The sequence below is a fragment of the Pseudozyma flocculosa genome (assembly GCF_000417875.1).
Source record: "Pseudozyma flocculosa PF-1 unplaced genomic scaffold scaffold00018, whole genome shotgun sequence".
In the NCBI taxonomy this organism is placed as follows: Eukaryota; Fungi; Basidiomycota; class Ustilaginomycetes; order Ustilaginales; family Ustilaginaceae; genus Pseudozyma; species Pseudozyma flocculosa.
The window spans coordinates 465521-481281 of record NW_006920886.1 but is presented as its reverse complement, the minus strand read 5'-3'; the positions used below and the strand labels follow the sequence as shown (position 1 = coordinate 481281).

Sequence of the window (15761 nt, the reverse complement as noted above, 5' to 3'; positions counted from 1 at the left end):
CCAGCCCTCCCGCGCTCGCAAGCTCGCCCTTGCTCCACGCCCATCCATGACCGCGACTCTACTGGCTGACACAAATCTCTCCTGTACCCTCCCTCCTTTCTCCCTCTCGCCTTTGGTTCGCCCCTACCGCTGTGCCGCTCCTTCTTTCCACCGCCGAACAGCCATGTCGCCGGCAGAAGTGACAGAGAAGCTCGGTCTGCACCGGATGCGCGACCGCTCCTGGTTTGTCCACCCGAGCTGCGCGACATCAGGAGAGGTGAGTCTGCCCCATCGAGCTCGACCCACGTCCTTGTCCCCGTGCCTGACTTCTCGATGCCGCCACTCCGCAAACACACTCGCCGCCTCTCCCGCTCGCAGGGTCTCTTCGAGGGACTCTCGTGGCTATCGCAAAACGTCAAGACGACCAAGAGCTGAACAATACCGCCCAACCCCATCCCCTGTCCTCGCCTCCTTTTCTTGCCGGCCCGAGCTTGCAACCCAATTCTCTGTCGCACCCCCCTCTGCACTCGCCGGCTGCCGATGATACCAAACCCGGTCGACCAACTTTTGCCTCCTTCCAGCCGCCTGCACCCTCGTCCCGCCCTGGGCTGCAGCGAGCGAGCGAGCGATCCGACCCGGCCGGTCCGACTTTTTTGCCCCTCTCCCTCTCCCCCCTTCTCTGTCTCTCGTCTGACGCTGTCCGAATCGCCTGCCTGCTCTTCGCTCTCCCATCGCGCGCCACTCGTCTGCGCGCGCAATGAAAACCCAACCAAACGAATCTCGTCGAAGGTCGTCGTAGCCCGTCGAGGACGCCCGAGGCGCGTTGACCGCCGCACTGGTCTTTTGGGGCCTTCGTCATGATCGCTGGCTCTCGTCGCGGGGCTGCGACGCTCGGTGCTCTTGGTGTGCGGCGTCGATGCTCTCCTCTGGATTCGCCGGTTTTGATGATTGCGCTCGCTATGCTCGTCAGGATTCGATCGTGTCGCCCGCCCTTTGTCGCCGATCTACCTCGTCTCGGCTCGTGTGTGGCCGACGTGGTGGTCGTCAAGGATTGCCACCGTCACTGCACCTGGCATGGAGGCGCGGAGCCGACCTCTTCATCGTCGGGCTGGCGGTTTGCCGGCTGCTGCTGGCCCTGCCCTGGCTGCCGTCCCCTTTGCTGCTCAGGGCGCTGCGGTCGAGCCTGTTGCTCAGGCGGCTGCTGCTGCTGCTGCTGCTGCTGCTCTTGCTGAGATGCCCGCTGCGCCACCAGCTGGGCCAAGCCTCCCGTGGCCAGCCACTCGTCGATCCTGGGGAGCCCGACTGGACCCAAGACGCCGTCGGAAAGGAAACGCTGCCAGTATTGGTCCGCCAAGTCGGCGTCACGGCGGTAGACGGCGTTGCAGATCCTCTCGCGGTTCTGCAGGCCGTGCAGCTTGGACAAGCCGCGATACACCTTTTCCGGCGACACCTTGGCGAGAGCCTCCTCCTTGGGGATGGCCTTGGCCAGCTCCTCCTCGCATTCGGCGCAGCGGCAGCTGGCGCCGCCGAGGTCGTTTGCCGTGTGGATCTCAAACGTCGCCGATGGCGTCTGCGTCTGCGCCTGCGCCTGCGCCTGCGTCTGTCCCTGGGTGGCCGTCGCTTGGCCGGCGGCCGGCTGAGCTGCCGACACCGTGCCTGATGCAGCCGTCGGCGCGGCGGTCGACGTCGTGGCCGGCTGCTTGACCTGCAGGTAGAGCCCATGGCCGCAGGAGCGGGAGACGTACTCGAGCTCATCGTCGGCGTACCCTTCGAACTTCCAACGACTGGGTGCCGGAGGCCATACGAATGACAGCTTCGACTCGCGGCTGATGACGAGGTAGCGCCAGACGCGCGCGGGATAGCTAAAGAAGTAGAGGCGCTTGCAGGTGGCCATCCAGGCCAGCAGCGTGCGGTCGCCTTCGGCCACCTGACCGCGATCGCCGGACGCAGGTGAGTAAGAGGTGCGGCTGCGGGAGGCTCCAGTCGAGGCCGTGGCGCCGGCCGCGGGCTCCTGCTCCGTCTCTCCGCGGTTGGGTCCAATGGCGCCGCGCTCCGAAGTGCCGGAGGGGCGCGCACTGCGCGGTCGGGAAGCGGAGGCGTTGCCATCGGCTGTGCTGCGACGTCCCTGTGCACCACCAGCGCTCGATCCCTGCGCCTGCACCTGTGTCTGCGCTGCGGCGCGTCGAGCTCGGCGTGCTGCCGCTTCCGTCGCCGTCGTTGCCGTCGTCGTCCTGCTCCGAGCGGCGGTACCACGGGATCCGCCGGCCTGTCGAGAGGCGCGCGTCGTCGCGGCAGGCTTGCGCTTGCGAGTGATGTAGTGATGAGCCCACGAGTCGTCCATGATAAACTCGGAGATGCGCTCGATGATCTCAGGCGGGAGCCTGAGGGTGAGGTCGTCCCTGCTGACAGCCATGCCGTTGCGGCTCGGCAGGCGATCCTTGGCACAGTAGCTCTCGTCGTCGACCAAGGCGAGGGCCGTCTGGAGCGAGATGAACTGCGGGTCGCCTGCATAGTGCCTGCGATCGATGTCCTGTGGGGTCCAGTCGTCGGACCAGCGCATCTCGCAACAGCCGAGACGGCCCTGGACGGCGTCCGCGTCGCTCGACACATCCTCGGGCGCCAGGTCATAGATCTGCGCCAGCGTGTCGACGCTCGCCAGCCTCAGCATGATGCTGCAGCCATTGATGCAGCCGGCGACGATGTCGTAGCAGCTCGCATGGACGGCGCGGATCAACGGCGTGTCAGGCTGAAGACGGTACAGTGTGTTGACGACCCAGCGGGAGTATCCCACAGCGATGGTTCGATAGGCCTCAGAAAGCTGCCTGCTTTGCAGGGTCCTGCCCTTTGAAGTCGCGTCAAAGTTCAATGACTCGTGCGTCTTGATCAGGGCGCCTAGGCCGGACGAAGACGGGCGAAGGAGGACGCGGAAGGAGGGGATAGGGCGTGGACGGTACGGGCAAGGCAGTCAGCGCGACGGAGCGCACGAAGGAGCACGCGTCGCGGCACTCATGACTTACGCCACTCTGACATCCAGGCGATGTCGTCAACGTTGCTTTCGTCGGCCGCGAGGCATGCGTCGCTCGACGAACCTCCGCAGATCCTGCGGCAGCGTCGCGAAGATGAAAGCGACTCAGCAGGCAGCTCGGGCGTGACATGGGCGCAAAGGGCATCCGAGCCACACCAGGCTTACACGCAGTAGATTCTTTTGGCCACTTCGTCGACGCAGGGGCTCTCGTCGCCGTCGCCGTCGCCGTCGTCGTCGGTGGTCCAACCCGAGTCAGCTGACGACTCGGACCTCGGCGACATGATGGCCTCGACCTCGATGCTCAAGAGGTCGGGATCGAATGCAGCGTCCGATGCCATGGCGAGACGCGCTCCGGCTGGCCTGCGCTGATGCTGTCGGCGGGTACCGTGGAGGACAGAGGAGGGGCCAAGGAGCTGACGTTGATGCTACAGTGGCACGGACGATGAGGGCCCAGGCGGTATCAAGCGATCAGAGAGCAGGATCAGGGGAAGGGAGTCGATGGTGGCGATGGTGGCGATGGTGGCGAGAAGAAAGGGGCGAAGGAGCGGTCGGGCCCCCTCCCCAATTTTTATTTGCCTCTGCCCGGCGCGGCCAAGAAAAGCGGGCGAGGCCCAGCAGGGATGGGGTGGGCGCAGGCAGATGCCCCCAGCAGCAAGCAAGCAAGAGGTTAGGCCTCATCGACCGGCGTGGCTGGCGTGCTAGGCGGCCTGACCGAGCCGCCCCGGCCCATCCACGCTCGGACCTCGCCCGCCAGCCTGGCGGTGGGGCTCTGCTTGCCTGCCTGCCTGCCCGGTTTAGAGTCGGCCGACCCTACGCTCTAACGGCACGGCCGCAGATGCAGCAGCAGCAGCAGCAGCGGGTAGGAAGAGCAAGCAAGCCATGCCAAGCCAAGTGCGCCCTGGGAGCCCCCGCCGTCACGGGGAGGACAGCTGGAGAGACGGCCACGCCGCGCCACCGACGAGAGCTCGAGACGTGGTGGTGGGGATGCAGACGAGTGGCGATGGCCGTTGGCAGCCGATCGATTTCGGAGGGTCGCTGCCCGATTGCAGCCAGGAGAGAGGGGAGGCTCGAGGTTGGGTCGTTTCGCCGCGCCGAGGCCGGTCGCTGCTGCCTGCCTGCCTCCCGTTTCTTCTAGCTTAGCCGGCCTGCCTCGCCTCGCCGCGCCTGCCTGCGTGCGCGCTGGCTTGGCTGGCATTTCCCTAGCCTATCCTCTGCTCGAGTGCCGGCGTGCGTGCGTGCGTGCGGGGTGGAAAAGTGTTGGTCTCAGACGATTTTTTCCAAAAGTCACATCGTCGTCGTCCAGCTCCAGGCGGCGGCTCGGCGGCCTGGCCAGGCCAACAGGCAGGCAGGTGGTGCCCGTCGGCGCCCGCCTGGCTGCCTGGCTGCACGCACGCACGCACGCACGCAAGCCGGCCCGCCCCACGCCTCTCGGCTGGCTGCAGGCGGGTGATTACAGCGAGGCTCAGGCTAGGCCAGGCCAGGCCCAGCTCGCTCGCCGTCGTCTCCTTGCTTGCTTGCTTGCTTGCTGTTGCGGCTTCCACCTTTCGGCCCTGCCGCCGGGTGTCCGCTCTTCTGCTGGCCTTGTCCTGTCTGGCCGACAGCGTGTAGCATGGATGCGATGAGCCTGGATAACGCCCCCCCTCCTAAGGCAGGGGCGAGTAGGTCGGCCCCGCTTCCACAAGAGCAAGCAAGAGGCCGGCTAGGCTGGGGACGAGATGGCCGAAGGGGAGGTGGTGCGTGCGTGCGTGCGTGCGTGCGTGCGTGCGTGCAGGCAAGCGGGCGGGCGGGCAGTGCATAGGCTGGTGGTGGTGGCGCTGGGCCGGACTTGGCCTTGCTTGCTCAGAGTTCACCAGCCCTCGAGCCAGCCTGACCTGCTGGCCCGCCTCGTCTGCTCTCGGGTGCGTGCGAGCTTGCGGGTGCCTTGCCTCGACGGCTTTGCCTGCTTGGAGCCGTCTTGCTTCCTTCCTCCGCTCCTCGCCCTCGTCAGCCTGCCCTCCCCTCCTCTCGCAACCCCACCATCTTCAAGCTACCTGTTATACCTTGTCCGCCCCGCACCATACCGTTTCCGTCTGACATCGCCGTCCGCGCAGCGCATCGTCCGTCCGCCTTTGGGCAAGGGCAGCATCCCTGCAGCATCTCGCCGTCGCCCCTACCCTTCGGTCTCAGCCTCGAAGTCGACTTCGACCTGGATCGGCCGGGTCCTCCTGTCGCTCTCCGTACTGCCCGCGTCCGACACCACCGTACTGCACCTGCACTGCGGCTCGTCGGAGCAGCCACGTCGTTCATACCCTTGCTCGAGGCTACCGCTTCTGTCCCAGCATATCCCTATTCCAGCTGCGGGCTCGAACGTCCAGGAATCGCTCCGTGGCCGCAGTCAAGACGTTTGCGAGGGTCATGTCGTCGTCGTCGACCATCCTCTGAGCCAGCTTCGCATCAAGATTAGATAGATACCTACGGCTCCGCTTCTCTTTCCGCCTCGACCCTCGACCCTCGACCCCTCTCTCCGCCGCCTTCCTCCCACATTACTCTCTCCCTCTCACCACCCGCCGCCCGCGTCGTCTACGTCGCCCACTTCCGACATGGATCTCAAGGCGACGGCCCCGCCGTTTCAGCCGGGCAAGCCGTCCACACGCCCGACAAGCAGCTTCCTGCCGCCCCATGTCGTGAGTCGGCAAGAACAGCTCGTGATCCGCCGGAGTCGCCCAGCCTACTGCTAATGTCTTCGCGGATCCCTTCATCATCAACGCACTCTGCCCGCACAGCTCTCGCAGATCCAGAACCAGATCAGCGGCGGCAGCCCACGTCAGAACGGCATGATGAACGTCCACTCGAGGCCGTTCGTCCCAGGAATGGCCCCGCCGCCGCAGCCACAGCAGCATCACCACCAGCCGCCACCGCCCTCGGCGATGCCCATGCCGATACACCACGTCTCGCACCCCTCGATCCAGCACCAGCATCATCAGCACCAGCAGCATCACCATCACCCGCAGCATCCTGCGCAGGCTTCGCCTTTTCAGCCAGCTTCCACGTCGCCCGTCCTGTCGCGACCCATTCCTCCGCGGCTTGGCCACGGCATGAACCCAGGCAGCGTGCAGCTCACGGGCCTCCAGACTTTTCTCGGCGGGCCCGGCGGCATCCCGCTCTCGGTCAGCCCAAACTCGCAGCAGCACATGCTCAACGGCGCCGTCTCGCCCCTGACGCCCGGCCTACCGCCGTCGAGCCCGTTCATGTTTTCCCAGAACCAGGTGGGCGGCGGTCCACCGAGGGGCGGCAAGCACCGCAAGGGTCGCGGCCCGGCGCCCATCACGCCTCTCAAGACGACGGGACACAACTCGACGCCCTCGGTCTCGCTCAATCCGGCCGCATTTGCCGCGAGCCTGCTGGCTGCCAAGGCGAAAAAGAAGGTGGTGGTCGCCATCCCCAAGGAAGGCCCCATCCCAGGTGACGAGGCAATCCTCGCGCACCAGCCAGAGGCAGGAGACGCGGCAGGCGAGTCAGAGGCAGATGCGGACCCGGACGAACCCGAGGAGAGGCGAGTGGAGAGGGTCAAGCTGCGCACCGCCAAGGAGGCTGCCGCGATCCGCAGCAAGTGGATCCTGCGACAGCCGCTCGAGGACGTCGATCTCACCTGGACCGACGAGATGCCCGGGGAATGCATGGTGTCGTGCGCCGTCCATCCGGAGCCGTGGCCTGCGTCGCTCGGTCTGCCCGACACTATCGACATCTACCTCCCCGGTCTCAGCGCTTGGGACGAGTACCACGAGATCCGAATGGAGGAGAAGCTGGCCGAGGCCGAGGCCGAGGCGCGCGTCCGAGCCCTCGCGCTAGCGCAAGCGCCGCCGAGCCACGCCGACGAAGGCATCGCCGATGGAAACGACGACCATGAGTACCGAGGCCCACCGTTCAACCGCGGCTGGATGGGAACAGGAGAGCCACCGACCCCAGACCTCAGCCTGCAGCTCAGCGGTATCGGCAACCGGAGCAAGAGCATGTCGATTCCGTCACCGTCAGACGCAAACATGGCCAACTTCCGCCTCAACCGCTTCCTCGCCTCGCAGGAGGCGCCTCAAGGCGACCCGAACCTGCCCAGCGCCGAGCCCGCGAAGCAGCCGGCAGGTCGCTTCCAGGACGCGCTGCCGCTCGCCCTCCGCGAGGCGTTTGCCAAGCGGCAGGCCGAGGGCACGGAGGCCAAGACGCGGTCCGCCTCGGGCCACGGCTACACTATGTCGCTCGGTATGCCCAGCTCAGGCGGACCGTTTGGTCCCGCCGCCCTCAGCGCACTCGACATGGTGCGGGCCAGCTCCGATGCGGGTCCCACCGAGCCGGCGATGGGTGACCGCCCCGTCCCCGAAAAGGAGATCTCGGAACCGGACCTCGTCCAGCGCCGAAGCAGCGAGCCGAGCCTCGCCGGCATCGACGAGGAGGCCGAGGAAGAGTCGGAGGAGGACGACCACGGCCTCCAGAGGCGCGACGCCGGCCGCCGTGCGCAGCGCAACTCGACTGTGGGCAAGGCCGCCGGCTGGAAGGAGCTTGCGCGGGGCTTCGGCTACGACCCAGATGCCGACGACCAGGGCGAGACCGAGGCCACGCCGCGGATGCCGTCTGCCTTTGAAGAACTCGAGACGCGCCGACACAGCCGGCAGGCCTCGCGCATCTCGGTCAGCACATCGCGCCAGGGCGCGGGCGGCGATGGTCAGGACGGCGACGACGAGCTTGACGACCTCGACGAGGTCCGCACCAACCCGAGCGAGGACGCCGACACCTCGGACTTTGAGGAGGAGATCGACTCGGACGCCGCGGCCGCCGGCGTCGACGGGCAGGCGCACTGGTCTCGCCGAGCCAACAGCCGCAAGCGTGACCTGGCGGCCGACTCCAAGCGCCATGGCGGCGGTTACTACGATGACCTGTCGGACATGAGTGACGACAACCTGCGCGACTCGCTGACTCCCTCTGACGAGCAGTACAGCAACCCCTCGGACGAGGAGGCGGCGCGCGAGGAGCGCCAGATGCGTCGCCAGCGCCGCGCTGCGTTGCGGGCCGCGCGCCACGAGACGAGACGCCAACGCGCCCGCTCCGGCACCAACAACACGCTGCCCAGCAGCAGCATCGGCGAGGCCGAGGGCCTCGAGCACGCATTCGGCAAGCAGGCAAGCTGGCCCCACCACGTTCCGAACAAGGCCGCGACGGCAGCTGGCGGTCGGGCCGAGCAAGACATCATCAGCAACCCGTCGGACGAGGTACAGTCCGACTTTGACGAGCGCGGCACGTTTGGCGGCCCGCTCGACCACAGCCACACCTCGGGTGATCGTCTCAGCCAGGACTTCCGCTTCCCGCCGCAGCCGCAGCCCTCGCAGCACCAGGCCCACCATCACCATCAGCAGAACCAGCACCAACCTGATTCGGCCGGCTCGCCGTTCCAGTTCAAGCCGCCCCGCACCGACACGCTCGGGCGCTCGGCCGGCTCGTCGTTCCTCAATCCGGGCGCGAAAGAGTTCCGCTTTGGACATGCTGACAGGGCGGACGACTACGACGGCCGCCGCGCTGGTGGCACGACTGTCGCAGGGCCGGACGGCCTCGCCAACTCGCAGGAGCAGCCGCATCCGCACTTCCGCCTGCCCAGCATCAACAACTCCAGCTTCGGTTCCAGCACCTTTGGGGACGTCGTCAGCCGCGCCCAGCCTAAGGCCGGCCAGCAGATGCCGCCATCGTCGTCCGCAACATCGGCCGGCAGGTCTGGTGGCCTCAACGCCGCCGCGCCCTCCTTCACGCCCGGAGCCTTCACCTTCACTGCGCCTGGGGCGCAGCGCCTCGAGATGCCTGCCGACACGCCGAGCCACAACGTGTCGATCACCGTCGACGGCGCCGAAGGCGACGGGCGCGGAGCCCAGGGCCGCGAAAAGCGCCAGAAGTTTGGCCCGCTCGACGGCATGGTCGACGACGACGGCTTCCTCCGCCCCGCAAGCCCGCCGCGCCTCAAGGGCTCGACGGCCACGATCGAGGGACCGCTGCGTGACTTTGGCACGTTGTCGCGCCGCGGACCCCCACCCTTCGACGCCGGCGGCTTCGTTGGCCAGCGCACCGCTTCAGGATCGCGCTTCAAGCCCGATGCGCCTGTCTTCACCCCCTCGTGGGGACGAAGCACCAGTCTCATCGGCTCGTCCGCTAGGCGTCCCGGACTGCCAGACTTTGGATTTGGCGCGGTCGGCGAGTCGACCGAGCAGGCCGTGCCGGCAGCATCCTCCATCGCCTCTGGACTTCCAGCAGGCAACAAGGCGATCCCAATCCGCAAGCCGGACGAGTCTCACGAGCAGCACCAGCAGCGTCGTCCCAGCGGCCTCAGCGCGACCCGGGGCGAGGCCGATGTGCCATCCAACGAGGCCGACCTGGCTCGCAAGATCGAGCGCGAGGAGGGTGGCGCCCTTGCGGCCACTTACCCGACCGCGGCCGATGCCGGCTCGACGGACCTCGAGAGGACGCCGATGGCCTCGAACTGGGATCGCGTCCGGGGTGCCGAACGGGCGGATGCGGCCGACTTTGGCCGCTCGCCGCCGGTTGCTATCCCACGGCCGTCGTCGTACGAGCACCGCGGCATGGCGCTGCCGGCTCCGATCGACCAGCACCCGATGTCGAGGAAGCAGCGCATGGCGCACAAGCACACGCTCTCCCGCGACAGCGCTGCGATGTCCGAGGACAGCCGGCCGCGTAGGAGTCACCTCCATCCGTCGCACCACCACCACCATCACCATCAGCAACATGCCCAATCCAATGCGTTCGACACCGACGACGAGAGCCTCACCGACTTCATCGAGGAGCTGGCCGAGCGCATGGACAAAGCGCTCGAGGGGTGGGCCGGCAAGATCCTCGACGAGGTCACCATCATGGGCCAGGTGCGGCCCGTTCACCGTCCCGGCTCGGATGCGCTGGACAAGGAGCAGATAGTCGACACGTTTTCGCGCCGCGTCGAGGCGCTGATGGACTTCTACGTCGACAAGGTGGAAAAGGCCGCTGCAGCTGCCGCTACCGCCACCTCGGCTGCTCGCCCGAGCCTGGACAACGGCGCGGCGCCAGGCGACGACTCGCAGACGACCATCCGCGCAATTGAGGCGCCTCACCGCCAACAGCTCGGCAACCTCGACACCCTCGACGCGGCAGGCGAGCTCGACTTCGACTACGTGCAGGACATCCTAGACGTAAAGATCCAGGACCTCAAGGAGGAGCTGAAGCGCACGTTTGCCGAGAGTCTGGCCGCTCGTGACGGAACTGAGCATGCGGCTAAAGAAGCGGGCACGGCAGAGGGTGCGGACGCGGCACCCGCACCGGCACCCGCGCAGGCGCTGGAGCTGTCTACCGAGACGTCGGAGCAGCTGGCGTCGCTGCTGTCGGCGCGGCTGTCGTTGGCGCTCGGCGACCACGCACGTCACACGGCGACCGACTTCAAGGAGCAGCTCTCGGCCATCTTGGAGCCGGCGCTGGACGAGCAGGCGACGCGCTCGCAGAACAAGGCGGCGGCCGACCGCCTCGAGACGGCACACCTCGTCGCCGACCAGATGAAAGAGCGCATCGACAGCCTCGATCGCGCCCTCGTCGACGTGCGCTCCTCGTTTGGAGAGCACGTGCAGATGGCGCTAATCAACAACCTCCTGCCGCACCTCGAGACGCTCCGCACCGAGCCGGTCAACGGCGACCTGATCGCTGCCCGCGTCACAGAGATCCTCGCGCCCATGATCAGCGACGAGCGCGAGCGCCGGCGCGCCGAGCGGAGGGCGAGCGACGAGCTGGTCCGGTCACCTAGCTTCTCGGCCGAAGCCGTCGCCGAAGAGACGCTGAGCAAGCTGATCCCGATCGTGTCGAGCCTCAAGAGCGACCCCGTCGACTCGGACGCGCTCGTCGGCCGGCTGAGCGAGGTGATCGGCAAGCAGTCGATCGAGCACCTGGTCGACCTGAGCCCCGTCATCGCGCTGCTCGAGCCCATCATCGCCAAGCAGGAGGACATCCGCTCCTTCACGAAGAAGATGATCGACCGCCAGGATGAGGTGGAGCGCACCATGTCCGAGTTGCCGGGCGCCATCAACGCCAAGACCGAGATCTTCCTGTCTGCCGCTGGCGAGACCCAAGGCACGTCGTCGAGCATCCTCTCGCGAGTCGAGAAGCTGCACGAGCTGCTGTCGGAGATGGGCAGCTCGAAGCTGCGCGACGGCCCTTCGGACCGCGAGGCCGAGCTTGCCGAGTCGCTGCAGTCGACGCGCGAGGAGTCGCAGCGCCTCACGACCGAGCTCCACGCCGTCCGCGCCGAGCTCTCGTCGGCGAAGGACGACCACGCCGCACACCGGGTCGAACTTGTCAAGCTCGAAAGCAAGCTGACCGAAGCCGAGAAGAGCCGCGACGATGCCGTGGCGCAGGCCGACTCGGCCAAGGCCAGGGAGTCATTGTCGCTCGACAGAGTGCTTGAGGCCGAAAAGCAATTGCTCCAGTCCGAGTCGGGGGCGCGCGAGGCGCGGCTGGCGACCGAGACGGCGGCCAAGGAGGCGGCCATGTTCAAGGCGCACATTGAGCAGCTCGCCGTCGAGCTCAACGAGGCACGAGAGGAGCGGGCGCGCGAGCGCGAGGCGGCGGCTCAGGCGACGGCCGAGGCGCTGGCGCGAGCCGAACGTGCCGAGCGGCAAGCCGTCGAGGCCGAGAAGCGGGCCGACGACCGTGTCGACGCCAGCCTCGCCGCCGAGCGACGTGCGCAGGCCGAGATCAAGGAGGCGGTCGAGCGAGCTGCCAAGGCCGAGGGCCAGGCTGCGTCGCTCGAGAAGCGCGTGGCGGACCAGGACGCCAAGATCGCCAACCTGCAGGCGCTCTCGGCCGCCCAGAAGCAGAAGATGGCGACCAACCAGCAGAAGCTGAGCGAGGCCGAGAAGAAGACACGCGACTTTGACATCCAGGCCAAGGACCTCGCCGTCGCCGCCGCGAGGCTCGAGGAGCTCGAGGACCGGGTCAAGGACGACGAGGAGCTCCGCGACAGGCTGCGCGATGCCCAAGACGGCGAAGCAGTGAGTTTGGCGTGGACCTCTTTGGCGCGATCAAGTCTGCCTGACGCGGATGAGGGGCGAAACCTCCGATACTGACGTCTCTTTCTCTCCTCTTTCCATCCGTGTCCCATTTCTACCTTGTTGCAGCGACTCCGCGACGAGGTGGCGCAATACCACGCGCGCTTCTCGGAGCTGGAGAAGGACCTCATCACGATGAAGGAGAGCCTCGTCGGTCGCGACGAGCTCGAGGCCTGCCAGGCCGAGCTGGCCCAGAACCGGGAAGAGGTGGCGCGGCTCAAGGGTCAATTGGCCGAGCGCGAGCGGTTCCAGGCCGACGGCGGCTGGGTCGATGTCTCGTCGGAGGGCAGCAGACCGCACAAGACGGCTGCAGCTACTGCTGCCACGGTCCCGAACGGAAGCGGCGGTGCCTGGTCATCGATCCACGCGCCCGGCGCGATGACGCCCAGGCTCGGGTCGGATGCACGCAACCGATACGGGCTGGGCCAAGACACGGCCGTTTCTGCGTCGGCGACGCCCGCCGACTCGTCGGCCGAATTCAGCAGCCGCCAGAGCGGCGACTACGCGGCCGCGCGCCGACCTGCGGCCAACAGATCCATGTCGATTGCCAGCAGCATCATGCGCGAGGTCGAGCAGGACGATGGCGGTTGGTGGAGCTGAGCCAGCCGACCTGGTCTGTCGCTGCGGCTGTGCCCGTCGCTGCGCCCTCGGCACCTCGTCGTCGACCCGCCCGACTGCGGATCGGCGACCCGCTCTCTTACACGCAGACCGAGGGCCCAACCCCAGCATCCTATACCCGATCCCCGTCTCCCTCTCCCTCTCCCCCGCCATCCCCACTCGACCCCTGGCTGCGTCTATCTATTACTTGTCACATTCGTTTCTACTATACGTTACTCGCGCTTCCGTCATCGTCGTCGCCGTCGCCGTCGCCGTCGAAGGAGAGCGGACCCAGCCTCAGCCTTGCAGGTAGATGGCGCGGGTCCGCGGGCCACAAGCGCCGTTTCCGGCCGGTGCCTGTCAATTAGCGCTCCTCGGTCATCGATGGTTCACCCTGTCTTCCGTGTCAGGACTCGGCGCGGCCGCTTACTATCTCGCTAGCCACGGCTGAGCGATGGCTGCGACCGGCAATGGCCTTGCCCTTGTCTCTCTTGGCCATCGCCGCGGCATGGAGACGGCCAAACGGGCTTGGTTCCCTGAGCCTGTCAGAAGGAAGAGGGAAGCCTGCAGTAGGGAAGGAAAAAAAGTTGGCAGGCAGGCCAGGGTGCAACAGGGGGCAGGGGCGCGTGGCCAGGCCCGACCTCCACGTCAAGGAAAGTCTAGTCTGCGAGGCTTGTTCTGGGCTTCCCTCTTCTCACCACTTGCCCATCGATCCACCTTCCTCCCTCCGTTCCTGCCCTCCCTCTCTCCCACCCTTCCTCTCTCTGCGCCTAAATCCCAGCACCATCCCCTGTTCCCGTCCATCGCTCGATCGACCATAGCGTGGCGCGGTACACAACGGCCACCACGGCCACCATGGCACGACAACTGCTGAGCTACGACGACCTACCGCATTCCGACGCCGCCATCCACCTCGCCTCTCCCTCGTCTCTCCCACCACCATCGCACCACCACCACCACCACAACCACCACAACCACGAAGGCGACGACTACGACGAAGACGACGACGTCAACGCGAACGGCAAACGGGCTGGACAGGGCAGCGCTCGCAGCGCCGGCAACGGCCAGCATGCACGGCCAAAGAAGCGCAACAAGACCAGGGCCGAGAAGCGCGCGGCGAGGGAGAGGGGAAAGGCGGACGGGACTTGGCCCGGTCGATCCCGCTCCTCTCCCTCGAGGGTACCGGGGAGGAGCGACGTGGCTTCCTGGCGCCACGGCGAGGAGGCGCGGGGCGCATACGATGACGAGGCAGAGGACGAGGATGCCGACGAAGACGAGCAGTGGCATGTCGAGCCGTCTTTTATCATCCCCACGCCCTTTGACGCCGACAACGACGACGACGACGAAGACGACGACGAGGCGGACCGTCATGGGCCTGGTGGCGGCGACGAAGACCCTCAAAAGTGCACCGCCTCGACGCCTTCGGAGCGGGGACGACGGCTGAGCCACGCCGAAATCTGGGGCGACTCGGCGCTCATCTCGGCCTGGGAAGCCGCGTCGGCGGAGTACCTCTCGTTCCACACCGCCCCGTCGACGAACCCCGTACCGGACGACGACGAGGAAAAGGCAAAGGCGAGCGCGCTGTGGTGGTTCAGCCCCGCTGCCGGGGGCAAGCTGGCGCGGGAGGCCAAGCGGGTCGCGGTGAGGTGGAGAGAGCAGAGGAGGGACGTGGCGCTCCTCAAGAAGGAGGTCGAGAAGCAACAGCGCGTCGGCCACGCCTCGCCGACTGCGGCTGCGGCTGCGCTTGCGCCTGCGGCAGGGGCGGGGTCGGGAGCGGAGGAAGACAAGACCACGCCGACGAGACGGGAGGAAGCACAGGCTCAAGTGGCGCGGCCGTCGCAGGCGCAAGCTGGCGCGAACGGCCACGGCGCAGCGGAAAGCGATCCGCACCACTCGGCCGCGACGGCCGCGGCGACGGCGGCGTGGAGGAAGGCATGTCGCATCGTCGAGTCGACGCCCAACACGATTGGCGCCTCGCCACCGCGCCCATCTTCGAGGCTCGCACCACCACCACCTCCTCTTCCTCTGCCCATGCCGCACCCGCCATCGACATCCGACGCCACAGCCATCCCTACCGGCGCTCCTACTCCTGCACCTCCATCTGCACCTGCATCGGCACCTGCATCGGCACCGACACCGGCATCAATGGCGATGCCACCACCGCCGCACCCGGACTCGGAGCTGTTCCAAAACGTCACCATGGCATGGTACTATGCCGGCTACTACGCCGGCCTCTATAGCGCATCGGCGCATCGCGGCGGTGGCCCCGCGACGGATCAGACGACGTCGGCAGCCAAGACGACCGAGGACGAGCAGTAGCACCGCGGCAAGGCAGATCCAGGCGGAAGCGGGTGATGGCGGCAGCCCTCACGCGCGGAGCGGTACGAGGCACACGAATCGAGAATGGGGCGCCCTGCGATGCTGGTCGCAGCCACCGACGGGTCGCACCCGTCCCTGCGTCGCCCGGACCGAGGGCAAGCCTGCTCCGATAACCATTTGGCCAACCAACGACAAACGACTCCCGCTCCCATGAGGCATCCTCAGATTTGATTTTTAGGCAGCCATAAGACGACACAGGCGTGCTAGCGTGTTGATACGACAGGTGGCGTGGGGTCTTTCAGCGGCCAGGAAAGGTGCAACGACCCCTGACCGCTTGCCCCGGCCCGGAGGCCAGCAGGCCGGAGGGAAAGCGGACAAGGGGGCTCGCCTGCTGCAAGCAAAGCCAGGCGCATGGCCAGGCGCCGCCGTGTGCGGCCTAGCGTCTCAGTCCTCGAGCTGGTCCGGCGACGAGCTGGCCTCGCGACGCCTGGCCTCTTCCCGCTTGCCGTTGTGCGGCGTACCGGCAGCCGACGAAGAGGCGGGGTCGCCATTGGCGGCAGCGCCACCCGCGCGCTCCTGTGTACCTGCTCCACGACCGGCAGCCAGGGGCGGGCTTGGGCTGAGCTCCTCGCGCTGGCGCGAAGAGAGGTGGTGAGGCAGCCGTTGCCGTTCCTGCGGTGTCTGCCCGCCGCCGTCGCCACCACCATCGCGGCCGTTGGAGATGCGCGACGTCGCTGTGTCGCCGCTGT

The 15761-nt window shown here is 67.2% G+C and overlaps 5 protein-coding genes across 5 annotated transcripts in view; 3 read left to right on the top strand and 2 right to left on the bottom strand.

The window, feature by feature from the left end:
• PFL1_06941 (uncharacterized protein) overlaps positions 1-740 on the top strand; it is a gene marked incomplete at both ends in the record, with an annotated part of 1624 nt that extends 884 nt beyond the window's left edge. The window contains 2 exons of the mRNA XM_007882813.1: positions 186-256; positions 358-740. Coding sequence (XP_007881004.1) covers positions 186-256; positions 358-740 — 454 coding nt within the window. The remainder of the gene's footprint in view (positions 1-185; positions 257-357) is intronic.
• A 299-nt stretch (positions 741-1039) lies between these two features.
• On the bottom strand, positions 1040-3342 carry PFL1_05235 (uncharacterized protein; the record flags this gene model as incomplete). Its single annotated transcript, XM_007882764.1, has 3 exons — positions 1040-2871; positions 2997-3079; positions 3170-3342. 3 exons carry the CDS (start codon positions 3340-3342, stop codon positions 1040-1042), a joined length of 2088 nt encoding a protein of 695 aa, XP_007880955.1.
• A 2241-nt stretch (positions 3343-5583) lies between these two features.
• On the top strand, positions 5584-12696 carry PFL1_05234 (uncharacterized protein; the record flags this gene model as incomplete). The annotated part of the gene is made up of 3 exons (XM_007882763.1): positions 5584-5667; positions 5767-12039; positions 12166-12696. 3 exons carry the CDS (start codon positions 5584-5586, stop codon positions 12694-12696), a joined length of 6888 nt encoding a protein of 2295 aa, XP_007880954.1.
• Positions 12697-13548: 852 nt separating this feature from the next.
• PFL1_05233 (uncharacterized protein) lies at positions 13549-15012 on the top strand (the record flags this gene model as incomplete). Its single annotated transcript, XM_007882762.1, has 1 exon — positions 13549-15012. One exon carries the CDS (start codon positions 13549-13551, stop codon positions 15010-15012), a length of 1464 nt encoding a protein of 487 aa, XP_007880953.1.
• Positions 15013-15456: 444 nt separating this feature from the next.
• The window catches only part of PFL1_05232 (uncharacterized protein), a gene marked incomplete at both ends in the record, with an annotated part of 1833 nt that continues 1528 nt past the window's right edge, over positions 15457-15761 (bottom strand). Inside the window, one exon of the mRNA XM_007882761.1 lies at positions 15457-15757. Within this exon, the coding sequence (XP_007880952.1) occupies positions 15457-15757 (301 nt within the window). The remainder of the gene's footprint in view (positions 15758-15761) is intronic.